This window comes from Trematomus bernacchii, unplaced genomic scaffold (assembly GCF_902827165.1).
Source record: "Trematomus bernacchii unplaced genomic scaffold, fTreBer1.1, whole genome shotgun sequence".
NCBI lineage: Eukaryota > Metazoa > Chordata > Actinopteri > Perciformes > Nototheniidae > Trematomus > Trematomus bernacchii.
Genome location: NW_022987641.1, coordinates 1,354,145 through 1,381,208, shown reverse-complemented (window position 1 = coordinate 1,381,208; position 27,064 = coordinate 1,354,145). Strand labels below are relative to the sequence as shown.

The window sequence follows — 27,064 nt, the reverse complement described above, 5'->3', positions numbered from 1 at the left end:
GCGACAGACGTCACCATAAATGGCTATGTTTGTAGTTTTATTTAGAAACCTTTAGTTTTATATTTTACATTTTTAATGTGCTATTTGACACAATTTACACTTTTATTTTATATTTAGGGAATAAACAATTTATTTAGAAATATAATGACAGAAGAAACTTCACTATGAAGACATTCTTCACAATTTGGCCCTCACTCAGTTGCACTGGCTTTGTCTGTTGTTTTGCCTCTCTTCCATGTTCTAAGGTAAAAGACACACCCAAGTGCTGAATGGCTGGATTTATAACTCAACATGTCTTGACACAGCTGGAAATCATTGACAGAAAACCCTTCCACAACTTGCAGTTGTGTTGCATAGATGTTTGAATCTAATTTTTAGAAACAAAACTTAAATCAGATAATTTCAATCACTTAGCTGGAAATATATAGTAACACAAGACACAAATGAGACCAAATGAGGGGAATGTTTACAAGAGCACAACCATAGCTAAAGCTATACCATCGCTCCAAGTATAGCCTCATTATATCTATTTAATAACAGACATCCTTTTCTCTTGTAATCACAAATGATGCAGTGAAGGCTGCCTTTGTGTTAATGTGATCCCTTCACACCAAATGTTTTGAGTTTAAAGGCATCAAAATGTCTGCCAGTGAGTGCTGAAAGGCTTCAGATAGCAGCAAAAGGTACAGATTAGATAACAAATACATTCTCATCCCATCGCCGTCTGAATGCGTTTTCCTTGTTTTTGCAATATAATATTTCATGGAATCCTCATTAATCCTTTCTTTTGATAAAATGTCAGAGGACCACAGTGTAACAAACTTTCAGAAGAGCAATTTATTAAACCCTTTTAGGAAACTCTACATTGATAAAAGCACATGCAAGACAGAGAAAACTGCTTTTTGAATGAGATGTCACAGGAAGGCCAAAAGGAAGTACAGTCATCCTGTATGCACATGGTTGCGCTTGCCCTCAGTGATCAGGATTGATGTAATGAAAACAAACATTTCACAATATCAAAAAAGGATTGTTCTTTCCAAATGAGAACTTATATCCACATTACTTTTCACAACGGCACACACAAAAAGTACTTCCTCACAGTTTTTTTGCTAATCTGAGGTTAAAAACTGACCACTCCTCCAATGCCTCAACATACATTGAAGGTAAACATTGCCTTTCCAGTGACAAGCCATGTGGCCTTTTCTCACAATAAGGATTTTTCACCTTGTATTCCACAGAAATCCAGACTCATGATGTCATGAAGGACTGCTGAATCAGACTTCATGGGGGGTTAATGGTGCTCGCCTCGTTTCTGGTTAATTTGTACGTTGTCTGTCTTCTATAACTTGAGGGCTTCTTGTGTATCCACGACACAAGGCCTATAGAAGCCCCAATTACTGCACATCTCAATCTTCATGAATCAGGATTTAAAGGTTTTAAAGCCTAACAGGCATCCTTCACATATCTCACTGTTCACAGAGAAGACAATCATTGATTTGTTTAGAAACACATTCATCTTCCTTTCCCCCCCAAGAAATACGTTGACTGTAAACACGACTTTAAAGGGATGGCATACATTGATATGATATGACACTCCTGTCATTGGACTCTGTACCACAAAATAAGGGCCGGTCAGTTCATCTATTCAGTGTTAAAATGCTGTCTGTATGCAAACAGTCTACTGAGACGGAGAGGAGGCCTGCCACTGACGAAATATAGCAAACACCCTTTTAGACTTATCTCGAGGGCCCTGGGAGAGAAAAGAGAAGATAGAAAAACATTAGATATTGTCTAAACCACAGTTAAATAGAGAAGTGGTAACTGGAGAAAAAAAAACATGAAGTCTGTGCATCATTTTCATGCCATGTGGTCTTTTCTGTTGTAAAAAGGCTGGGTTGATTATTCAACTTGCCTGTCCTGGGCTGCCTCCTGTTGGGTTGGAGTTTCTCTTCATCGGCATGAGTAGATCGAGAGCAGCCTTCCAGCCCTGCTGATGCATCACAGAGTCTCCATCCAGAAAGGGGGTCACACCTGGATCTACATTCTCCTTTCCCGCAGAGACCCAGGGACACCAGTCTCTGTGCTGAGCCAGGGGGTCAAAAGTATTCTTGGGCAGGAGATCATCCTGAAAAAAGAAGGTTGTTTTGTAACAGCCAATTCATTTGAGTAATACAAAACACTTGTTTCAAATCTAACCATGTTGAGGATTATATTATTATCATCAAAATTGAGATCAGAATTTTATCTCATGATGCTAAGGGAAATAATGTTTGTATAAACCTAAAGCACCTATGCTCTCCTTGTTACTGTTTGAAAAACTCTGCTTGCAAACCAGGTGTTTTTGACAGTATATGTCTCCTAATAATTATTTCTGCCCCTTTCTACCTGTGCACAACAAATTATTATCATTGTCTCTTGCAGATGCTTCCTATAAAGAAATTAGGAGCACTAACTGTGATGTAAACAGATCTCCTTGCTAATGTACATGGGTCTTAGGCCTAGGCTCCACGGGAACGAAAACGGGTTGAATCCGCATATTTCTCATGCGTATAGCCCTTTAAGCTCGACGACGCCATAACGGAAACGTAGAAACAGACCCTGCAAACGACAACGGGTCCAAAGGTGGATAGATCTGGGAACGGAGCGCTCTGGGGGGTCCAACGGGGCCGTGTGGTCGCCTATACGGTCATCCGTTTCTGATAATGACGACGCAATAGCCCCGCCTCTGCTGCTCACCCCCGCAAAAGTACACTGCACACTGAATTCAGATTATTTATCTTTATCTCGATATGGACATAAACGCGAGTGAAGTCTAATCTGACAGGACGGAGACACGCAGCTCCTCCCGCTGTGATGCAGCGGGAGCAAAACACACACTTCAAGTCAGATCATCACCCTTAGCTATTTTAATTACCTCTCAAACTACCTAAACTAGTTATAAATATGTTTATTTTTACTGTCGAGTCATCATTACTGGATCAGCTGCTGCATGAGACAGACACTGATGCTGTGAGAAGAGAGGAAAAAGAGACAGGCTCTGTGTATTTTATTATCATATATCATTATATCGTCGTTATTCATTTGTTTTAAAGCTCAATAAATAACAAAGAAGACCTTTGACCGGCACTTTTATAATTTTGTCCGGAAGATTTAAACTTTAACACACGTTGACCGGCGAAAAACTCTGCCCGGATCCCTCGGCCCCCACCAAGGAGAATAAACAGAAGTGCAGCCATGACAACCATTCTTCTTCGCTGCTTTTGTGGAGGAAGTTGCTGCTTTGGTGGAGGAAGTTACAGCGCCACGTACAGGTTCGGCATATGTACTGCAGCTTTTCCAGCGGTTGGATGTAAACGGAGCCGTCTCGTGGAGCTTGACACAATCCGGTGTATATTGCGTGTGGGCGGAAGGTTTTTTGCGGTTGCGTTTGCGTTACTCCGATGCGTTTTGCCGTATGCGTTCCCGTGGAGCCGGGGCCTTAAGTGTCATGCATTAATGAGATTGCATAGAATTAAGATTTGAAAATGACCAGGCAGCAAGTTGGCCCTGTGCCAAAAGAAAACTGCACAAAAGCAAGGTGTGAAATCAGTAATAATGTTAGTTCTTACAGGACCACCAACTGATGACAGGCACAGGCGTTTGGGAGGGGGCAGAGGCCGGGGGCTGGCAGGGCCCTCAGCTCCAGGGCTGTCCCCCTGTCCTCTGCCGCGGGTCGCAGTCCTTTTGCCCCGGCCCAGAGGACTTTGCAGCTCTTCCACAGGGCTGGGTGAGTCTCTGCTTCGGGCTCGCAAAGACACGGGGGAGGCAGTTCCCTCACCCTGTAACAAAAACCAAAGCATTTTTTAAAAGTGGATTTAACTTGCCATTGTTATACACCAGATTGTAGTTCTGCTTTGAGTGAATATATGAGCTAAGCTAGTTTAGCCTGTCAAGCCCCTGCTTAAAGCTTGCCTGGTCAGATCGGGTGAAGTCCTGGCTCCTGAGCTTCATACGAGCTGGAGGGGTGGATGAGGCAGAAGTGGGCTGGTCCCCCTGGCCCTCAGGCAGGGCCACGGCAGCAGTAACTGTAGTTGGAGTAGAGGGGGTAGAGGGCCCTACAGTGTGTGTTGAAACGTCTACATCGCATAGCGTTCCCTCCATCTGGAAGAAGTTCCACAAGCCCACTTTGCGCATACAGTACGAGCATCTGAGGATAGGCAGGTTCATCGCGTGCAGGGCGGGGCTAAAATAAAAATTCAGGGCTCAGACATCTTAAATCAGGTTTACTGAATGACATCACCTCTCCTTTCATTGTAGCTAGTACATGCTAGATACATTTGACACCGGAACTGTGCTTTTTTCGTTCTACGTCCAGTGTCTAATTTGTGTGTACTATAAAAAGGTAATGCGTTAGTGTTAGGTGTATTGAATAGTCCAGCATCTCACCTTGCAGACCAGCCACAGAGAGAAACAATGCATGCAGCCACCTGGACAGCCAAGGGTTCAGAACATGGAGAATCTTTCTTTCTTTTGTGTTCATCCTCGATCAGCTGCAGTATAACACTGATGACCTCCTCTGTCAAAGACTACAAAGGAAGCAAGGGATATTAATTACATGTGAGCAACTGAAATGGCAATTTCTTCAGTTGTTTTAACAATTAACTTGACAGTCCTTTCCATTATCTCCTGGAAGAGTTCTTAAGGAAAGCCATTTCTGTACTTCTTTATAGCGAGTGCATTTTTGTCAGTATCCAAAAGTCTCTTCTCCTAACTCACCATAGACTTCAGCTGCTCCGGCTTCATGGCAGGCAGCTGCTGTGCGAGCAGACAGGCGCTCTGGAAGCGCTCTAAGAAGGCGGTGAGAAGTGCTGACGGTTCACACGCTGGAACCAGCCAGAAACTCTCTGAAAAACATCAACAATAACCTTGACCATCATGCAGATACCTCAGGGTAAATTCAGCTGAAATGACACGTGTATGCTACTGATTATTTTTGTAAGTATGCCATTGAAGAAGCCGGCTCCTACCTGGGCTTGGAAAGTCAGGCCAGGGGCAAAACATCTCATGCTGCGACTGAAGCTGCCTCGAAATCTCCGCAATGCGGGATCCATCTATTAAGACACAAAGAGAGATGCTTGACCTTTCATTTTTAGGCAGACATCAGGGTTACCTTGCCAAAATGAAATTTGCCCTTGTGTTTTCTGTAACTTTTACTCACATTTTTCAAAGTCTAAAGTTGGTTGTAGTGTTGCACAGAGGAACGCCTGGCAGCTGGAGCACTTGAGCATATCGCAACCGACGTTGATCCAGCCATATCGGGCGCATATGAGAGGGGACAGAGTGCGGGGTTTGCCTGCCCATTTCAAACAGTGCCATGCTAAGGAAACCTTCACTCACACAAAAAGTATCATCACATTCATTAATACTCTAACTTTAGATAGCTAAACAAGGATCATATCATTTCAATAGATGTGATATTTCAAAATTAAACTAAACATCAACCTGAGCCATCTTTACTGATCACATGAGATGCAGAAAGGCCTGGATGAATCATACTGGGTTTAAATTGAGTAAAAGGATATTGAATATGACTCCACTCTTGAGAAAAAGGCCTCTTTGTTCGTTGCCTCACAAGGTGCTTGAGTGTTGCTCTTTACTTCCAGAACTTTCCCATTTTCTTGTTTACTGAAATACACACGAAGAGAAAAACAGATCTTCAGTTTCCACACACTTGTTTAATAATCAAAAACATTTTGTTCTTTGATTGTATTGAATATGAGAATATTTGTAAGATTGCCAATTTCTTCTAATAAACGTGCTTGTTCAGCTGGACTGTAATGCTTACTGCAGGCCTACTGTGTGCAATTAAACAAATACAAGTGAATTGCTGGGGATAGTAATGTTCAGGAAACAGGCAGCAAACTAGCAGTAACATGCATTTATCCTTTCACTAGAGGAAAACAGCTTCATTCTACCCCGGTGCTTACAACAAACTGTCTGCTATACTAATGCATAGTCGGCATTGATGGCTGGGCAGCAAGTGGACAATACCTCAGATATTAAAGGCTGTGGTGTAAACTAAGTATATTTATTCAAGTACAATTTTCAGGGACTTGTAATTTTACTTGAGTATTTAAATGTATTTGCTACTGTGTACTTCTACCCCACTACAATTCACAGATAAATCATGTACTTTTACGCCACTACATATATTTAATACATTTAATTACTTTACAGATTTGGATTAATGACGTGGAATATAATTAAGTCAGACTTTAGTTCCACCTGGAGTAAATGCACAAGCTACCCTGCAGTATACAAAGTCAATAAAACTAGCTGCACCTTTACCAGCTTTGATAACACTTTAATGATCAATAATTATAAAACATATCATATATATTATTCTGAAATGGACCAATCTGCAAGAGTACTTTTCATTTAGTACTTTAAGTACATTTGGATTATACTTGTGTACCCTTCCTTGAGTAACATTTTGATTGCAGGACTTTTAATTGTAACAAAGTATTCCTACACTCTGGTACTTCTACTTTAGTACCAGGTCCGAGTACTTCTCCCACCTCTGATATAAGGCAAACTAATGGAGGACCATGCTAGATTAGAACTTTGTGTCCCCATCCCCTTTATCTGGAACATGCACGGCAGCGATAGCACAATGACTACTATAACAAATCAGTCCGGTAAATGGACTAAATAACAACTGCAATCATGAATACAAATGGTGATCGAACTCGCATTGCTGGCCTACAAGATTCCATTATCTGTAGACCTGTGCCTCCTCACATTCCGCTGAGTGAAGGCGGCGAAAGCAGCAGAGAAAGCTAGGTGGCTAGCCAAATTAGCTCATGTCAACTTGCTCTTCGGCCTCTTAAAATCAAACAAAGGAGCGCGCGACTGTTCCAAACACCCACCTGTTAGACCCGACCTGTGCCGGGGACACTCCTGTATTAAGAAGTGCTCGGACTTTCTCTGGAGATGCAAAAGAAGACTTTCGTTGATTAGTGTTGCCGAAGCGATCCCCACGACTGCCGCTGAGAGTCGCCATGATCGGCTCTGTGGTCCCCGGGAAAATAAGACCTGAAACCAATCGTTCCGCTTTGAAAGACCCCGACCACAGCACGAGCCTGAGCCCCCCGAACTGCCTGACTCTTCACTGACCAGATTTATTTATTATTCAATTAAGGAGGTGTTTCTATGTGTGTCAAAATGTCATTTTAGAGTATTTATTCAAGACTATAACATCCCTGTTGTGCAATATTACTGTGTGCAATATTACTAATACTATATGCAATATTACTGTGTGCAATATTACTATATGCAATATATATATATGTATATACATCGCTTCATAATTAGTATTATTATTATTACTGGCTGCTGTGCTGTCAACTTCTGTAATAAATAATCTGTCAATAACCGTGCAATATATACTTTCACTTGTAATATCACCTGGCTGCTATCAGACTATTTGATACATAGGCTACACTTATTATTATTTTTAAATACTGTTACTGGTACTGGATGTGTAATTTGTAAAATTGTAATTTGTGTCATTTCAATTTGTATCGATAATATTTTATGCATGCTTCTTAATTAATATTTAGCTATGTTTGGCTCTTTACTTTGCTGTAACAACGTAAACTTTCAGTTTGTGGGACGAATAAAGGTATTCTGATTGTGAAATAGGACCTTTAGTTGCAGGAAACCATATATGTCCAAATCTCTGTTTTATTTGACAGGGGAGAATGAGTGACTTTATTAAAGGCAGCATACATTAAATCTATATTATTTTGTATTTTTTTAGGGAATAACCTACTACTAACTTCAGAATCACCTCTAACAAGCTGGTGAGGGAACTGGATGTGATGTTACAGATGCCACTAAACTGCATTCCTAATGGGCACGGCCTAGATTCAGTCTGGACGTCATGTGCCTATTCCTGCTTTGTATGGAGTGAACAAAGTATACTCCACCTCATCTGCAGATTTTTAAATCAATATTGCCAAAAACATAAATAACGCACGAACATGCTTTATTTGCAATTGTTGACATGCCACAGGTTTCCTTTTTTCTTTTGGTAATCCAGTTCCATCCAACAGGGCAGACCACCTGTCCATCTATCATAGGAAAAATACATAGACATATCCTATGGAGGGCACTGTTTAGCCATTTTGAACAGACAGACCCCAACTCATGTGAAAGGTGACTGTGGAGTCAGAGGTCTATTTGGACATTAGTGGATATCTGAAAATATTGTTTTCTCAGATATAGAGATTATTTAAACTTAATTTTATGATTTTATTTTGTTCAGGGCAGCTACTAAAATGTAGTTATTTAAGGTCATGCGCATGGTAATATTTCTAAGGATTTGGGGAGTTTAATGACATGAAGATGTGTTTACATAAAATGAAATATAGGCTAACTAGATTACTATGAACCCATAACGTTACACTATAACTTCTTACCTGGAGGATTTTGGACTCAATGTTTTATTCTTCTAAATACTGCGTTCAGCTCTGCTAGTGTGCGTTTTTTTTAAGTGAGAAACTTTCCACAAGATGAATCCTCCTCTCCAGCGTCTGAGGTCCATGCACCGCACTTGTTGGACAGAGAGAAAAGTACCTGTTGTTGTTGTGGAGACCGACCGCTGACACGCGCAGCCCCGCCCATCTCTAATGACGCCACGTCCCAATAACAAGCCCTCTGATTGGTCAGGTGCCTCACGGCCAGGGGGTAACATTTGTGAATGGCTTCATACTGACTGAGACGTGAAATGATTTATAATGTTTTATCAGCACTTTATGTTGTTTTTATTTGATGTGAAGTTCTCCAGGACTGGATTATAACGGAGAAAAGATGTCGGACGGTGAAGGAGCTCGCACGCGAGACCAGCTGAATATATTCGAGAAGCTGACACACAGGCCGCCCCACGGGGAGACGTTAGCAGGTCGGTCAACAACATTAGCTACACATGCTAACGACAGGTTAAACCTCAACCATGGCACATTTTGCCTGTCAAATTCAAAATGTGAGACTGAGATCATCTGCTCCACATACTATGTCACCTTTACATGTAAATAATTCAGACGTTGCCCTTATTGGTGACATTGCTAAGCTCTATGTTCAAGCTAGCAACATTCAGCTATTCTGTATCTTACATAGCTTTTTACACACCATGTCCAAGATAATACGTGTTACTTAATGGATTAAAAGGGTTATCATAGCGTTTACTTATTGGTAAAACACTATATTTGACCGACATGGTCCACTAAGTAGCAATATGTCCCGAAACACAGTCAACGAGTATTAGCTAGGTTTACAGACCTGCACACACCTCAATGCTTTGAGGTTGTGTTTTTAGATGAGTCAGGGCTGTGAATCGTTACTGGGTAACACGTATTAATAACACGAATAATCATTATCTCCAGAAAATCATTGGTTTTAAGTAGCTAAGTACATTTACTCAAGTACTATACTTAAGTACAATTTTGAGCTTCTTGTACTTTAATTGAGTATTTCCATTTGATGTCACTTTGTACTTCTACTCCACTACAATTTAGAGGTACATCATGTTGTACTTTTACTCCACTACATTTATGTAGTACCTTTAGTTACTTTGCAGATATAGATAAACAATATTATCAACGCTTAAATAACAATTTAGTTACACCTAGATACAATTCACATGCTACCCAGCAGTAAATTAAATAATTGCAATTAGTACTCAAAGGACATGCATGGTTTTGATGATCCATGATGTGTGGACAAAGCCAGGAAGGATCGACTACTTTGAGAGTCTTTTGATTTCTATTATTTTCAATTTGACTGTTATTATTAGATGTATATGTTGGGAAGATATTTAGTACACATCCTGGTCCTAGTCTCTATTCTGATGTGCGTGTCACAGAAACAGTTTGACACTCAGCAAGGCCAGTCATACCTAGGGTCCAGCAACATAGTACACAGTCCAAATCAGGTATCTCTGATTGATATTGACAAGCAGCTGCAACAAATATTAAATGACGTGAAATACTTGGTCACCATAAACTGCCTACATGTATAATGTATTGTTTTGCTTTTCTTTGATCATATTAATTCAACTAACTGATTACTATGGTTGGGCAATAATTGTATATGATTATTAATTGTCTTTCTATGGAGTCATTGTGATAAATTCATATTTTGATTGGCATTATAACAAGCACATACTAACTCAAAATGCTCTTTCTTTTATTTGACGCTTTACCAGAAAACATGCCGTTTTGTGAGATATATTGTATCAAGATATGAAATGACCTAGGTTATTAGTTTTTACAGAGTAGCAGTTCTAGAAATGAATAGTTCTAACAGACCTCTAACCACTGACAAATGTGGCCCAAAGGAGCAGCCTTTCCCCCCCTCTGCCTTCCAGCTACATTGGTAGAGGTTTGTGCTCGTCTCACATGTCAGAAATGAATGAAACACTAACTCTAGGTATGTAGTCATGTATAGCTGTCTGAACACTTAGCTGTTTATTTTGAACAGTTGTGCTTAAGATTTCTGTTCAGATTTCGCTCTAGAGTTTGTTGCCCTTGTTGTCTTTTGGACAAAACCATCTGCCAATCAAATGTAATGTAATGATAGAAGTGTTGCAGTTAATCATGGTCTGCTGCGATTCAGGAATATTTTATTAGGTTTCAGACATAAATAAGAAAACTAAGTATAACTTTTGTTGTGTTAAATTTGTATCTGTGCTTTCGACCATGCCTCCACTAAACATTCCACAGGTCATTTAATGTTATTTAATTAGTGCAAATAGAGATATTAACTTAGTTAAACTAACTTGTATTTCAGTTGTTTTCTCGTATCTTTTTGTGCGGATGTTTAGCCAACTGTCTGGTACCTCTGTCACTATGCTCTCTCTCCTCATTAAAATATTTTCCTCCCTCTCCAGGCCACCGTACTCCCCCTGCCCGCAGTGGGCATCGCTGTGTTGCCGACAACACAAACCTTTATGTGTTTGGAGGGTACAACCCTGACTACGATGAGTCAGGAGGCTCAGAGAATGAAGACTACCCCCTGTTCAGGGAGCTGTGGAGGTACCACTTTGCCACGGGCTGCTGGCAGCAGATCCAAACAGACGGCTATATGCCAACAGAGCTGGCGTCCATGTCAGGTGAAACATTGTTTGAACATTACACAAACACAATCAAGTTTTCTGTTGCAAAATGTTTAAAATTGAGATTGGTGTTCCTGTGTTGCTTTAGCTGTTTTGCACGGAAACAACCTCCTGGTGTTTGGCGGCACCGGGATCCCCTTTGGTGAAAATAATGGCAACGACGTACATGTTTGTAACGTGAAGTACAAGCGGTGGTCACTGCTCAACTGTCGGGGAAAGAAGCCCAACAGAATATATGGACAGGTAACCTCATAAATCACCCTGCCATGTGATTAACTCTGGTTCAAATTAAAAGTAGGGATTTGAAATATTGTAGAGACTGAGGTTTGTTCATATCTTTCCTTCTTCAGGCAATGGTTATTATAAATGGCTTTCTGTACGTATTTGGGGGGACAACGGGCTACATCTACAGCACAGACCTGCACAGGCTGGACCTGACCACCAGGGAGTGGATTCATCTCAAGCCCAACAACCCTCCAGACGACCTTCCTGAGGAACGGTAAGTCTATATGACCCCTGAATGTGCTGAAGGATCAAACATAGCTAGAGATGTAAGTAAATCTCCATGACACGCTGTTGTATTTGTTACAGGTACAGGCATGAAATAGCACATGACGGACAGAGGATCTACATTCTAGGAGGAGGAACTTCCTGGACATCTTACCCTCTGGACAAGGTACAACATCAATAAGGGTATAACTTACCAAACACATTTCACTGTGTGCCAGCCAGAATTCAAAATGCTTATCACTGTTTATGTTACCATTTCATTTTGTACACAAATCCATGTTAACACTCCTTTTGCCTCACAGTAATTATTGTGTCCGTTTAATAGATACATGCTTATAATCTGGAGACAAATTCCTGGGAGGAGATTACAACTAAACCTCACGACAAAATAGGTCTGTATTCCGTACTATAAACTGAGCCAGTTTTTGTTCTCTCACAAAGCCATTCTAAAAGTGTCTGTGCTTCTGACAGGGTATCCTGCTCCCAGGAGATGCCATAGCTGTGTACAAATTCGAAACGGTGAGCAGCTCTGCAACCGATATCATCTGATAAAAATCCTACTTCTGTTATTCCGCCATCATCCTGACATTTGATATCACATCCGCGTATGTGTAAGTGTTTTAGTAGTACAACAGTGTCTGACAGTTCTTTTTTTCTCTGTTGTAGATGTATTTATCTGTGGAGGCTACAACGGGGAATTGATATTATCTGATCTGTGGAAGATCAACCTGCAGACTTTCGAGTGGAGTAAACTACCAGCAGTGATGCCTGAGCCCGCCTACTTCCACTGTGCTGCTGTCACTCCAGTTAGTACACCAGTCTTTAGTCTACGCATTCATGTTCAAATAATGAGCCGCCGTTTGAGGGGAACTCGGTTACTCAATCCTCTTCATTTAGACGAAGTGAAGAGAAGTTTGATAAAAGTAATTGAATCATGTAATGTAAGCCATGAAATTCCTTTAAATGCTGAGAACAAATCCCTTAATGTTAGTCAAACTTCCTACTAGATAAAGTATTTTAAGTTCTGTAATCAAAGCAAAATGAGGGGAAATGTGAGTGACTGAGAAATACTGTACTTTCTATCAGATGGTATTTAATGAACCTATATTTAAACTTTTTCAATGTTTTAACTGCACAAAACGAACTGAAATAATTGTCAGTCACACTCCAAAGGGGCATCTCAGAACCTAAAGCTATTATCTCTAGTAGATATATATCTGAATATAATATTTCTCCGTCCCTCCCTAGGCTGGCTGTATGTACATCCACGGTGGTGTGGTGAACATCCATGAGAACAAGAGAACTGGCTCTCTGTTTAAGATCTGGCTGGCTGGGCCCAGCCTGCTGGAGCTCTGCTGGGAGAAGCTCCTCAAGTCCTTTCCCCATCTGACTTCACTACCCACAATGCAGCTGCTCAACCTGGGCCTCACACAGGAACTCATTGAACGCTTGAAATAGGTCGCACAGTAGAGGACGGACAAATAAATGGACAGACTGGGAGGAGGCGAGGTCGGACAGAGCACAGAATTTGATTCAGAGCTAAATTCTGGGGAAATGCCCGCTCCTTCCCCCGCCTAACGTAGCCCCGCCTTAAAACCAAAAACAATCGGATGCCTTTTTTTTTGTTCTTATTTCTTTCGCAGTTTTAGTGATAAAGAAAATAAATATGGAATGTTTAATGGATTTTACTCAACCCCCCCCAGCCACCACGGTTCCTTACATGATGCCTTTGGGTCAAGCTAAACATGAAATCCTGCTCCTCATCCTCCAACCTGTCACACCCGGAAATACTTCATCTTGCCACGTCTTGTGTTCAACGACTTACCCCCCATTATAAAACAAATCTGCCTACTCTAGTACTTTTAAGAATTCTGTGCAAAGGACGAATGCATGTGTATTTATTTGAAGGACTAAATCAGTTTTCCTGGGGGTCTTCTCGTCACCCGGTATCGCTGTTTGCACTTTGTCTTATACTTGTGGACATTTTCCTCTTTTTTTTTATAGATCCTATAAGCAGCTGACCTTCAGTCAATGAGTGGCAGCCAGTGGTTTTGCTAAAGACCATGCCAATGTTTAGCCAATTTAATTCAAATCTCATGAATGATTTTCATTTCTGCTGACGTGCTGTTTTAGGTTTTTAAATGTGTTTGCAACCTACCAGGCAGCCTTTTTATTTGTTATATCTTTACGGTATGAAAATCTATTAAAGCCAGTGTTTGTCTAAAGGGAAGGAAAAACATTTATTTTTATTTTAAAGTTATGGTATGCCTTGGAAATGTTCATGAGTAAGATGTTGTAAGTTAGGAACACTGTATGCTCTTAGTTTGTGAAGGAAAGGGTGAATGCAGGGTTTGCCGATGTCTGAGCCTTGTGTTTCCGGATCTCTCCATCATACAGCCTAGTTGGGAAAACCATCTGCAAAAAAGTTCAAAAGAATTTCACCCCGTTTCCTTGCAGCTCTCATTTGTAAACCAAACCATGCAACACATCACTGTGAATTTGGTGCTCTTTAAACTTAATTCTAAATGCTTTTATCAAATAAAGACTTAACTCTGTTCACTATTACTCCCTCTCTGTTGATACTAACTGTTTTGCACAAGGAGTTGATTTAGAAGCAGGCTCATACAAACATTTGTTATACTGCAGTGCCTTTTTCAAACTTGAATGAGGCTGAAATATTGGCAGTAAAAGATCTGTGTAGGCATGCAATAGTTTTTGTTAAAAAGTTAGTGAACATTTACATAAAATCACTCTTTGCTCTTTGTGAAAAATAGCGATTGTGTATCCTGTTTAAAGGATGCAGAGGCTTTGATTTAGCTGTTAATGGCCAGAGCTAGTAGACTTCAGGATGCATCACATTGGGCCTTTTGGACATTACGCCTGTCAAGTTACTGACTTAATTACAGTTGCTGTTTCATTCATGATTTGATCAGATGCCAAATGATGTTGCAACTTGAACAAAGTGATGAGTGCTAAGAGATAAGGAGAGGCCCAGGATGAGACGTTTGATCTGCCTGCTCTTCTTTCCCTTGCCCTTTATTTTCCTTCTGCATAACTCACTGCTCTGTGCATGATGTCATGACCTGCTTTTTTTTTTTTTTTTATAAACATCAAACCTTTACTTTAGGAAATAGCTTTAAAGGTGACCACTAAAATGTTGTACAGTAGGCTTGTGTGAATGTTGTGTTGGAGTACTGTCAATAAAAGGTTCTGTGAATAGCTCTCTGAACCTCGGTTCCCGTTGCTTCACTAAACATAAGCATGATGCACGACAGAAATATGTTCTAGGTTTTGCACGAGTTAATGTTGCCATGTCCAGCCAGAGAAAACATGTTTAATCTACGCTATAACAGGTGTGTCCTCTGTCCTGTTATGTGGACATACTAAATGTGCCAAATGTTAACAATTAACTTATTTCGTCAAAACAAAAGGACGTTGGTACTGAAGATACAAAAATATTCTTATTCCATGTTTTATAAATTGTTGCATTTATTATATTCTTTATAAACAGCATATTACATACCAGAAGCAAACATAATTACTACAAATTCACATTTCCAAAAGATTCACAGATTTCTTTAACATTGCCAGGACGGGAAATATGTTCCAGCATCCAAAACAACATTTCATATCATATATTGACAAATAGCTCACAGCTATTCACTTACAGCTTTACTGTGCAATTTCAAATCTCAATCCAAATATTCGTCCATCTTTTGAGGCGCTGAATCCACTGGGAATGTTGGAGACTTTGATCAACAAGAGCGTGGAGAAGGAGCAAAGAAGTAAAGAGCCAGAAGGATGAGGTAGACCACCACCAGAGCAGTGCCTGCAAAACAAACAGAGTTCATCAAAAACACATGTGTGTTAAGACCTTTTATCAAGACTAAAATAAAAATCTGTCCACACATCCTCTTTTTCTGCTTCCTCATGACGATGCATGCTTTAGAAGTTAGATATGACTGATTGTGTACTTGTTCTTTTGCTGAAACATCCAACGAATCTCTCTTGGTCAGTGTGAACTGCTGCGGTTTATTTCTGATGTGGAGTAATCTCGGAAATATGACTCACCCTGAAAGTAGTCAGACTTTCCATCCATGAAGATGTAATTGACCAGAATGACACTGAAGATGCTGGCCCAGAGGTGAATATCACTGAACACCAGCACAAATCCCACATCCTGGGAGAAAATAAAAGGTTTGCTGCTGCAGGATTGAAACTACTTCATTATGTACAGATGTATTCATTACGGGGCACTTACGTAGAAGGCGTTGAAGAGAATGAGCAGTGGAATCTGAATCATGCACACCTGCACAGCAATGCAACTGCCCACTTCAAGGCTGTGGACCAAAGATATACAAGTTATTTGATACTTCTTTTTATGATGGCTAAATTGACAATGGTATGGACTAGGCTTATACATTTGTACATACTATGTTAATACACGAGTAAAATGACATTTAACTACCACACATTACTGTGCTTTAAATATTGTGCTCGCTTGTCAGATCCATTAGCTCAAAATGAAGTGAATCAGAATTCCTTTATTTAAAGGTCCCATGTCATGGCCATTTCTACTGATCAGAATTCCATTGTTGAGGTCTACTAGAATAGATTTACATTGTTCAATGTTCCAAAATCACATTGGTTTCTCATACAGCATCTCTGTATAGTATGTGTATTCACTCTCTGTCCTACACGCCTTGTTGGAGCTCCTGCCCCCCCCTCCCTGTGAGCCCACTGTGCTCTGATGTGTGTTTGTGTGTTACAATGGCGTTTGTTAGCAACCAGAAAATGACACCAGTAATGACAAACAGATGAGAATGCTGCGTGGGGTCTGGATGCCGTGTTGGCGGGACGTTGCGGGGCTCGCTGCTCCGCCCTTTGAGGCTCGAGGAGCGGACAGTGTGAGCTGGATTACTGGTGTCGTTTCCTGGTTGCTGCGTGGGGTCTGCGAGACACCGCGGAACTCAGCCTGAGCACGCGAGTGTGTGGCGAACTGTGAGTGGAGATCCACGGAGCCGCGGCTAAGAAAAGATAAGGCTGAGTGAGTGAGTGAGTGAGTGAGTGAGTGAGTGTGTGTGTGAGTGTGTGTGTGAGGAGCTCCACGGATTGGTCCATTTGGACCTGGGTATCGTTACGTCACTATACTCAGGAAGAAAAAAATGGAAAAAGAAAAATCTCCAACGAGGCGTTCTGGGGCAGCATACAGGGTGTACTTTGAGGGTTTGTGACTCTGCAGACGGTTTACATGCATAAAAAGCTACATAACACACAATGGGACCTTTAAAGTTAAAGTTAAAAGAATAGACTTACATATTAAAACATTTAAATAACCAAGTATGCACACTTTATTAATAATAAAAAAACACAATAAGTGAAAACAAATGATAGCAGTTAAGTACACCATTAGAAAGATGTAGCAGTATATATTTTTTTTAAGTGACCATATCAAATTAAAGAGGTTGCTGGTACTGTTTATAAATAAATAATTTGAGAAAGAAAATTAAGCGTGAATTGCACGAGGGTATATTGCACATGTGTGTTTATTGCCCAAAGTGTTATATTCACAGGTGTTATTGCAAGGTAGTGTTATGGCAAGTATGGCCTTTATAAAGTGGAATAAATGATGCTGGTACCTCAGGCTGATGTTGTTCTGCAGTGCAAACAGGATCCCATTGACAATCTCAGGAATCTCCGGCACCATGGCCAACACTGTGACACTGATGAAGTACTGCAACAGGAAGTACACAGAAACACATTGAGGTACACACATCATTGCTTTGGATTGAGTTAATCTAAATGTGTATTCATCAAAGGTTTGCTTCTAAATGCTAAAGTGGGCTTATCAACCAAGGAGCAATGACTTTGAATCTAAGTGGTGTTTTATTCCTCTATAGAAAACAATACATGTTGATTACCAGGGAGATGGAGGAATGGGCCAGTATGGGCTGGATATTCTCCGTGCTGAGGTCAGCGCAGCAGGCCATTAGTACCGTGGCAACAATCAGCACTACAAGGGCCCTCGTCCGGGACCAGTGCACTACATGATGCCCTGCAGGTGGAAAACACAGCATGAGTGTAATATGTATTACTTACCTCAATGTTGGGCGACATTTTTCCTCCCCTTTCTCATCCAAAGTCTACTGTATTTTAAGTTTTCCCCCTCACATCAAGGGTTTTAGCATGCCGTTTCCTTACATACACTAACATAGCAGGCAACAAGCAGTCAGTGCATTTCATGCTCCTTCACCCAACATATTAAAGAACACTTCACACACACCTGTGGCAATGTGACTGTTGGAAACAATGCTGCCATTAATACACGTGTTGGCTGCAAGTAGATGGCCCGAGGTGACATCACCAGTGGTGCTAGTGCCCTCTTGTGCGTACTGACCCCCGGGGGCCTGGCCCCCGTGCCCGTCGCTGATGTGGATATCATAGATGTGGGAGTGGGTCTTCAGGGTGAAGATGAGGCCGATCAGGTAGGCAGCAGGCAGCAGCACGGAGATGGTGTACACCAGGGGCCTGGAGGACATTTATTTCATTATTAGATAAAACACTATTGAGGGGACGAGCCCTGCAAAATAAAAATAAAGGCATGGTGCATGTACTTACTCAATATGGGACAGGATCAACTGTGGGTCCACTGTACTCTATTAAAAACAACAGAATTGGAGAAAATGTGGTCAGCACATCACACATATATTCTGTGGTCCTGCCCAGAACTGAGTGAAAACTGGAAGGATGTATTTGATGCTCTCCAGGAAGTTGTTCAGTAAGAGAAACCCAAGGACCCTACAGTAGTTCTCCTTGGTGTACTCCCAGAAGGGTTTACTGGCAGAGATAAAGCATATTTACTACAACTCCTGTTAGCGTCAGCCATCAAGTGCATCACGCTTTGATGGTTAAACCTGAACCACCAACATACAGTGTAACGACTGGACCCTGAAGGGTGGGGAGTTATACGAAATTGAAAGAAATATTATAAATGTATATACAAATTAAATAAATCACACATGCCTTGGTTTACGGCTTCAGAAACCAACATGTTTCTAGAGATGGATGCCTGTAATGCCTATGCTACGACAATAATGTAGTGCTTAGTATACACAATACTTAATTTAGTATGATCAAGGCCAAGTCCCCTCAACCATTGTACCTTGTTAGCTTGATTCATTATTAATTGTTTATTTATGTTCCCCCCGCATTAATCGTTATTATTAGTGACTATGCAGGGAATTTCTCATTTATTTTTATCTGCTGTATTTGTTGTTTTAATCTTGTCAACTGCTTCTGTATTGGTTTTGTACGATGACCTGTATGTGAACTAGAAATGCTTCACTATCGGTGCAGCAGGAGTGTAAAACAAAAGAGTATGTAAATATGGCAATTAAAGAATTTATATATATCAAGCGGTCGGTGTAATCTTTATGGTAGAAGAGTGAGGAATGTCCCTTCCAAGTCCATGAGCAGTTGATAAAACGTTGTGAAACACATGAAGCTCTGAGTGAAGCGGCTCACCGTGTCGTAGTGACAGTCCCTGCAGATGAACGGGACGCTGCTGTTGCCTGGAACATTGGTGCAGCTCTCACACACCAGATCCCCAAACGTCTTTGAGAAGAGGGTGGGAGCAAAAACACCTAGGGACAATATAACATCATGAGGATCAAATATTATGAATCTGGTAGTGGAGGACATATCGTTTGAAATTAATTGAATGTGCCGCTACGATACAGACCTCCTACGGAGATGAAGAGCAGAGCAGAGCTCACTCCGGCTGAACGACTGTTAAATCTCTGCTCTCTGTGTTTGATGCCCCCGATGATCATACAGATACCCTGTCAAACACAGACAGTCATTCAGAGGGTCATACTGCTGCATGTTAACTGATGAGTTGTTGCTTCTCAGGCCCTCACCGGTACGAACAGTATACACCCGAGCAGGGTCCCAGTGAGCGCTGCTTTGACGATCTCCTCATAACATTTGGTTTTAGCGTTGTGTCCCTGCAGCAGTGCTGTGATGTAGAAAGTCATCTCTGTGATGGAGCCGAACGTGGCATTCACCACCGCCCCCACTGCAAAGTTACTCTGAGCAGAAATGCTGTGGAAATACGCACAGTCATCAGAATTCAGGAGCAAAATTACACCACAAGTCAGAATCAGAATTCCTTTATTAGCCCAACAGCGGGGACATTTACAGTGTTGCAGCTAAAGTGGCATAGCAGGTATACAAGGCAAGCAATGATACAAAAAGAAAAGCACGCATAAGTAATACAAATGACTAAAATAAAAGACAAATAAGAAAACCATGGCTAACAATGAGTAGCAGCATGTTAGAAAAAACTAAGTGTGATAATTAACATATTAAAGTATTGAGACCATATCAAATAAATGTATGTTTTTACTAGAAGTGATTATGTCACACTACAATTGGTTAGTGCATAAGATTGCAACAGTCTGTATTGTTTGGGGGGTCTACCAGGGGCCGTGGTGGTTATACAGTCCAATACTCACCTCTTTATTCACAACTATCAGGGACAAACTAAACGTACCTGGCTATTCCCATGCCAATATAGTAGGAGAGAGGGATGATGGAGATGATGGCGGTGATAAACTTGGTCTCTGCGCTGCAGAATGTGTGTTTACGGTCAGTGTATCCAATAATGATCGTGATGAACACCAAGGGGAGCAGGTCTGCAGGGAGCAGGGACTTAAGGAGAACACATTGATGGACAGCAGACAGAGCAGGGCTGGATCCACATGTGCATCTGCAGGACATGATGCCACCTGTTCAGACCATACATGACATGCAGATCAGGGCCGCTGGTTGCACACAGTCCATATTACACTTTGTGATAAAACAAGGGTACAGTATATTGAAATGCAATCTAATTTACCAATAGTTGACCTCTTGGAATTTGTCTTACAAGCCCCTTACTGTAATCAACAGCAGGAAAAGGATACTGATGGGGATAATGTTGATTCCTTGTACGCTGTATTTGTAGTAATACACATTAAAGGCTCGATAACAGCATAAGATGACTTTGGTCTCACACACAGCGGTCTGCAAAAGAGAACACAAGACATTTAACCCCAAAGTTACAAAATTTTTTTTAAAATAAGATTTCAATGGTCCATATGGTTTAAAGGGCAAGGTTAGATAATTGAAGAAAACCTTTTCTGTGCTCTCTTCTAGTGGTATGTGGATTTTGAAAACATCTGAGCCACATGTCTTTCTATGAACAATTTATCTTTTCTTTTTCTTTTGAGGTCCATTCCAAAAGCAAACTGCCCACAGCGCAAGAGGAATAGATTTGAAAAGCAATTGCAAATAAAACCAAAACTATGTTCAGCGTGGGGAATGTGGGGAAGAACAACAGAACACTGTTCTGTGTGATTTGCCTGAACTGACCCGTTAAGGAAAAGTCAGTAGATGCACTAATTAGATTTACCACACACTTCAGTAACATGTTACCATAGCTAATAAGGAGACTAATATAACCTTGCACTTGATGTTTTGATACGCTTGACTGGTGCAGCTGAGGAAGGAGAATACTGCACACATTCTTTGCCTTGACATCTTTCTCTTCACTGTCTGCTGATATTTAACAACTTGTACAAAACTGCTCCACCAGTTGAGAATCTGCTCAAAGAATGTAGGTCAACCCTGTGAGAAACTCTATGAATCAGCTTACCACAACAACAGTGTCTCTGACTCCAACCATGTCCTGAACAGAGAATATGAATTGTGACCATCAAATCAGAGATGCAGGTTCCCACGGTTTAATAAAGTTAGACTGAAGCACTCCTTTGTGCACCAGTCTATCCTCAAATTAAATACAGAGCTAAATCCCAGGTCTTTGAGCATGTTACTCTTAAGTGATTGTGATGTTGTTTTCCTTGCATCATGTCTTAATATTTGTCCTTGTTTGATGTTGCAAATGGTGCTGCTGTGATGCAAGAAAAATGTCAGACTGGATCTGACAATAACTGTATCGTACATCGTACCTTTTCCAGTTTGTGAACCTGAACGTCCTCTGGAGCCATGAGGAGGACGATGGTCATTGTGCGGGCGTTCATCTTGGCTACAGGTATGGTGAAGACCAGCAGCCAGGAGAGCACACAGGCCAGCGAGTGGACCACCGCCAGGACAGGGTAACCTAGCAACAGCCAAACATAAGTGCTGACGCGACACTGCAGAGAGACAAAGTATATTCAAAAGCATTATTAATATATAAATATTACTTGCATCCAGGGATTAGGGTGATTCTGACCTTCTTACCCAGTGATTGGACGTTTTCCCAGCTGCTGGCTCTGGGACGGGGATCTCCACAGGGATCGGGGAGGACATCAGGAGAGGAGCAGAGTCCTTGTTCCCAGAACGGTCGCTCTCCTCTGGGATCACCTCACACTTCGGAGGCTTCGCAATGGATCTCCTAACTACCTCTCCAGCCTGAGAAGGGCAGACAATCAACAGGATATGGTCAATGACTTTTCATCATCATGTAAATCTCAGCTTCTTTTGAAATGGCACATAAAGGTAGGGTAGGTAAGTTTGAGAAACCGGCTTGAGATACACTTTTTGTTATATTCCATGGAATGCTCTTAACATCCCGATAGCAATGAATATCTTAAGTGCTTTGACAAAAAATCCATAAAAAAAATGTCATCTGTGGAAGCGGTAATACTGTAAAAAGCACGACCAATCATTTTAGCCGGCCTGGCTAAAATAACTGGATGGCCTACCTGCCTGTCAGCCTTCCATCTGTGCACAAACTTATCTCGTGTCCTCATTGGTCATGTGCGCGTTCGTGTGTGTTGGAGGAGGGGCTCTGTAAGGAAGTGGCAGATTTTCTCCGGTTGTGTATTTTCAAATTCTAGCGATCTCGAGCCGGTTTCTCAAACTTACCTACCCTACCTTTAAATATGGAAATGTTTAATACTATATTTCAAAATACCTTTTCTATGGACTTCCCAAATGGCCAAATAAAGTACAACGCCAACCTAAAACAAAGTTTGCCTGAAAGAAATGAATTTATTTATAGAGCGCTTTTCAAGAAAATCAAAGACACTTTAAATAAATACATAATTAAAACGACACACTTCAAATATATAAAACACAAATGACATGATGCAGCTGGTGTACAGGATACGTACCATAAGGTGCACCGATGATGGTTAGGAACATTACAGGGCAAATGAGGAAGTAGATTAATGATATCCACCATCCGAATAAAATTACATAAATGATGTTCCCAAAGGTGATCACCGAGCCTGAAAGAGAGGAAAGATAACAAGTACGGGTTATTGCTTTCCTGTAGGCTGCAACAGAATGAAAGTTTAAGGATAGAAAAGAGAGAAGAAGACCTTCTTGAGGCTTAACAACACTGAGGTCAGAGTAGAGCTCTTTGATGATGTCCGATCGGTCTTCAATGGGCTTCTCTGTCACGTGACCCTTCCACTTCCTGAAGCCAAACTGAAACAAGCATGGCACAGAACAATGAATGTCAAGAGGACTACTTATAAACTACCATAATACTCAGAGATGGGAAGTAGTGGAGTACAAATACTTCGTTTCTGGTATCAGTACTTTACTACATATTTTTCTGATGACTTTTTACTTTTACTTCTTACATTTTTAACGCAAATAGCTGTACTTTTACTTCTTACATTTCCCAAACAGGCTGGTTCCTTTAGTTTGAATGTGTGTTTGGTGGCGTGATCATTATTATTTAGAGTCATTGCGTGCCTATTGATTTGAACACGATCCGTGTATCCATCATTTCCTGGTCTTCTCTAAAGAAGAGGGACCAATGAAAACGTTGTCATGTAGCCGTTGTTCAGCATGGAAACATTCATTAGCTAACAATGACATTATTGTTCTTTTAATATAAAGGGAGGTCAGGTACTCTTTAAAACAGCTGGTAGTTATGGGTACTTTTTACTTAAGTACATTTCAAAGCCCTCTTTACTTTTACTTGAGTAAAGAAGTTTAGTCAGTACTTTTAAGTATTTTTAAACACGAGTATCTGTACTTCTACTTGAGTAAAGGATGTGTGTACTTTTGCCATCTCTGATAATACTTTACCACATTTATGCCAAAGTGTTATAAATAGTAAAGTTTTAGCAAAAAGACATATGTTGGAAAGTAGTAAGCATACAGTATGACTTGGATCATATCACAGGATATATTTTACTTTTAATAAAACCTTGTAATATAGTACACTATGTTTAAATGTTGCTGTCCCTTTAGTAGATCGGTATTCTAATTTATTCAGTATATTTTAAAGTGCATCGATACTTTTCTGATTATGTATTTTCTACTGATAATATGTATATATAGTTTTTAATGTTTAATGTTTATTTTATTATATTTTAGAAGAATGTTTTAATTCTTGTACATTGATTGTCAAAGCACTGCTGTGAGAAAACAATTTCCCAACTTGTGAAATAAAGTATCTATATCTGTTTTTGATATTTCATTCCCTGTGAAGGCATCAGAGAATAAAAACATTCAGTGTAACAGGGGGTGAGAAATTGGTATTCTGATTCTAGGGTTAGGGGAGTATACTCTAAAGCCAGTCGTTGCCCACCTTGTAGTTGTTGGCCTCCCTGTGAGCCTCCACCTCATTATCAGCTCTGATGGTGGTCTTTGTGGTGCCTTCATGCCAAGCCTCTTCTCCATACTGAGACGGAGTAGATCGGGTGATGCCATGTCCTCCTGTGCAGATCACAGTGAGAAAGCTCTTCCACATGGCAAGAGAAAATACACTGCTCTCTCTCCTTTAGTTGACTTATATGAAACTACATATCTCCCATGTCCACAGATCCCTACAGAAACAGTGGTGGTTTACCTCTGTGCATGGTGAGGAAGCACTTGGGGGTGTAGTGGCAGTAGTGGTGTGCAGAAGCTTCCGGGGAGGGGGTCTCCACTGCGCCCAGCTCTGGATGCTGGAACCTTTCATCTTGACACTGTTGCTGCGGCAACCAGTGATGCTGTTCAGGATCCACAGAGTTCTCTAAATATGACAAAATCATGCAGAACTGTCAAGGGTTTAAAAAGGCAAAGTACAGTACCAACACTTGAAATCTTGCCAAGTATATTTGTCTAACATCTAGACAGAATATGTCTTTGCACTTTGTACAAGACCTAATAAATAAGATATACTTTATTCATCCCAAATTGGGAATTGTTTTCGTTGCAGCAACATATAAGACAAGGCATTGCACATAATTAGAAATTAAAAAGAGTAGAAAAATAAATAATTATAAAATAGAATCATCTCAAAATAGAAAAAATATGAGTATAAAATATACAAGTTGACTGTGAATATAAAAGTAGGATAGTAACAATACAGTGAGATAGGGTCTTATTTTTAGACAATGCATCTTAAGTATATTGTTCAATCAAAGACTCTTAAAAAACATCTTATTTTGACTTGTATCTCAGATTAAACTTTTTTGATTTACATATTTATTAGAAAAAAATTCAAATCAGAAAACTAAAAACTTTGGAGCATTTCTGGCTCGTTTTGTAACACAACATTTCCTGATTCTGGTCAAATATAGATCAAAATAAGTTTCCCCAGCTAATAACAACATCGGATTTATCTAAATATCCCACCTTATTTCAAGAAATCTTACCAAGCAATGTTCACTTGTTCTATTGGCAGATTTGTGTACTTATTACAAGCAAAAATACCTTGTTTTCTTTATTTTTGGATTTGCATCAGTAATATTTTGACATGACATGACTTGTAGGAGAAGCAGAGAAAAATGCTAAATGAAGTCTGGAGACGAGTAGATCCAATCTAATTCAATACACTTGACTGATGTATTGAATATCTGTTTCTCTGTTCTCTACTTTCTGTTCTTTGTTGTGCATAAGTTGCTCGGGCTGAACAATGCTGTTCCTGCAGATGAGCAACAGTGTGTGTTCATGCTTAGAACACAGGGAAAGCCATGGATGTATAGAGAGAGAAAACAGTGATGGTGAGAGGACGGTAAATCTGGAGGGGGTATTTGTTTTGGTGTCCGTCCTTCCCCATATCCGCCGACTCCACCTAAAAAATCAATCTACACACCTCCCTGCAGGGTATCACTGCAGAGGTGTGAGCTTGATTGACATCCTCCACCAAAGCCCTCCAGCCATGGAGATGTGTGTGACTAACAAAAACCTCCTGAGAGTCATGCAGTGTCACCTCAGCCCCCAGCCCCCCCGCCCCCCCCCCTCCCTGCAGGACTGATCACATTAGAAATGCATTGCAGCACACAGAGACATGAACTCAGTGCTATGCTTTGCAATTAAAACAGAAGCATGCATGGACTGTTGATATTTAATCTGCTTATAATGCCTTGACTGTTACTCCCTGTGTCTCAGTAAAGAAACAGTGGATGTATTTTGAAGGCAACTGGAAGAGGATAAGTCTCATTCAGACTTCACAACTGACTGGTGCCTTTTTAAAACTACTTGCTGTGAGCTGACACCTTTTGAAAACAGCAATGAATTGTGGGGAGATGACAGAACCAGTGTGTTAGATGAAGAATGAAAGTGGGGAACAATCCAGACTGACAATCTACCAAACCAACATGATGTAAACAACTTGGATTAGGGTTCAAAAGTTGTGATCATCCCAAAACAATCCCTTTTAAAAGTACAGGAAAGAACTGCTTCTGATTCAGGACACAATCCTCACCACTAGATAGATAGATACTTTATTCTTCCCAAATTGGGACATTATTTTAACAAGGTGTTTTTAAAAATAAACAGTGAATATATAAATATCTGCAGTAGAAAAGAAACATATCACAAAGAATACACAATATAAAATGTTCTGGATAAGTTAGAATGTTCTGTAAAAGACCAGTAAACAATATACTTCTAAGCTTCTGTCTGAATAAAAGTATACCAAAGTTCACATCAGTTAAGTTTATAATAAATTCACACTTTACTCTAGGAAGAAAGTGACTTCTTTAGTTGTCAGGCAGACAGCAGACAGAGACAAATGCTGAGCTCTAATTAGAGGGAAGTTTGCAGCACAGGTGACTTTGATCAACGCGTTAACGACCAAGTCAAATGTAAAATAAACACAAAGACGAATCTGACAGCCTGGGTTTTAAACACGCAGATAAAGACCAAAAAGCAGCGTGTTAGTTGAACGGAGGTCCCACAAAGCTCCAGCAGCGGCAGGAGCTTGGTCTTACCTGAGGTGTCCGCCGCTGACCCTCGCCGCAGGCTCTCCACATCTCCCGGCGTCCGGGAGCACTTTCTGAGGAACATGCTAGCTCTGTTTATCCCCGAGTCTCCCTCCTGTTTCATCTGCGCGAGGAGCGGTAACACACTCCTTAAGAAGGCTGATCTGCGCGAGACCTTTATATATACAGTCTATGCGCGAGA

At 40.7% G+C, this 27,064-nt stretch overlaps 3 protein-coding genes across 4 annotated transcripts; 1 reads left to right on the top strand and 2 right to left on the bottom strand.

Annotated features, from left to right (window-relative positions):
• Positions 1-814: 814 nt before the first annotated feature.
• On the bottom strand, positions 815-7,099 carry zc3hc1 (zinc finger, C3HC-type containing 1). Its single transcript, XM_034133324.1, has 10 exons — positions 6,909-7,099; positions 5,562-5,664; positions 5,198-5,348; positions 5,007-5,090; positions 4,756-4,883; positions 4,426-4,565; positions 3,952-4,222; positions 3,609-3,818; positions 1,913-2,125; positions 815-1,750 (listed from the first exon to the last, which is right to left on the bottom strand). The coding sequence occupies exons 1-10, from the start codon at positions 7,040-7,042 to the stop codon at positions 1,679-1,681; spliced, it is 1,506 nt and encodes a 501-aa protein (XP_033989215.1). The 5' UTR covers positions 7,043-7,099; the 3' UTR covers positions 815-1,678.
• A 1,619-nt stretch (positions 7,100-8,718) lies between these two features.
• On the top strand, positions 8,719-14,894 carry klhdc10 (kelch domain containing 10). The gene is made up of 9 exons (XM_034133628.1): positions 8,719-8,944; positions 10,931-11,152; positions 11,244-11,398; positions 11,506-11,654; positions 11,747-11,831; positions 11,991-12,057; positions 12,137-12,184; positions 12,332-12,471; positions 12,914-14,894. Exons 1-9 carry the CDS (start codon positions 8,854-8,856, stop codon positions 13,121-13,123), a joined length of 1,167 nt encoding a protein of 388 aa, XP_033989519.1. The 5' UTR covers positions 8,719-8,853; the 3' UTR covers positions 13,124-14,894.
• A 241-nt stretch (positions 14,895-15,135) lies between these two features.
• cax1 (cation/H+ exchanger protein 1) lies at positions 15,136-27,064 on the bottom strand. 2 transcript variants are annotated; one of them, XM_034133571.1, is made up of 20 exons: positions 26,872-27,064; positions 24,522-24,686; positions 24,261-24,388; positions 23,035-23,143; positions 22,825-22,941; positions 22,626-22,687; positions 21,950-22,120; positions 21,676-21,861; positions 20,632-20,731; positions 20,220-20,361; positions 19,585-19,768; positions 19,407-19,506; positions 19,190-19,308; positions 18,284-18,321; positions 17,949-18,193; positions 17,587-17,720; positions 17,305-17,399; positions 15,927-16,005; positions 15,737-15,845; positions 15,136-15,494 (listed from the first exon to the last, which is right to left on the bottom strand). In XM_034133571.1, exons 1-20 carry the CDS (start codon positions 26,984-26,986, stop codon positions 15,421-15,423), a joined length of 2,472 nt encoding a protein of 823 aa, XP_033989462.1. In that variant the 5' UTR covers positions 26,987-27,064; the 3' UTR covers positions 15,136-15,420. The 2 variants fall into 2 exon arrangements, with proteins under 2 accessions (XP_033989462.1, XP_033989463.1); XM_034133572.1 differs by having other exon boundaries at positions 18,063-18,193.

Bases quoted from the DNA above. Each gene is read 5' to 3' on its own strand.
- zc3hc1 (XM_034133324.1), bottom strand. From the start codon at position 7,042: ATGGCGACTCTCAGCGGCAGTCGTGGGGATCGCTTCGGCAACACTAAT. The intron at 5,665-6,908 runs GTGGGTGTTTGG...TGTGTATTTCAG, and splicing joins GCACAGGTCGGGTCTAACAG to TAAACAAGAAAATGGGAAAG. The intron at 4,223-4,425 runs GTGAGATGCTGG...TTTTTATTTTAG, and splicing joins CTCTGTGGCTGGTCTGCAAG to CCCCGCCCTGCACGCGATGA.
- klhdc10 (XM_034133628.1), top strand. From the start codon at position 8,854: ATGTCGGACGGTGAAGGAGCTCGCACGCGAGACCAGCTGAATATATTC. The intron at 11,832-11,990 runs GTACAACATCAA...TCCGTTTAATAG, and splicing joins CATCTTACCCTCTGGACAAG to ATACATGCTTATAATCTGGA. The intron at 12,058-12,136 runs GTCTGTATTCCG...TGCTTCTGACAG, and splicing joins TAAACCTCACGACAAAATAG to GGTATCCTGCTCCCAGGAGA.
- cax1 (XM_034133571.1), bottom strand. From the start codon at position 26,986: ATGAAACAGGAGGGAGACTCGGGGATAAACAGAGCTAGCATGTTCCTC. The intron at 23,144-24,260 runs GTGGGCAACGAC...TGCTTGTTTCAG, and splicing joins GGGAGGCCAACAACTACAAG to TTTGGCTTCAGGAAGTGGAA. The intron at 19,309-19,406 runs GTCTGTATCGTA...TATTGTCCCTAG, and splicing joins GCTCTTCATCTCCGTAGGAG to GTGTTTTTGCTCCCACCCTC.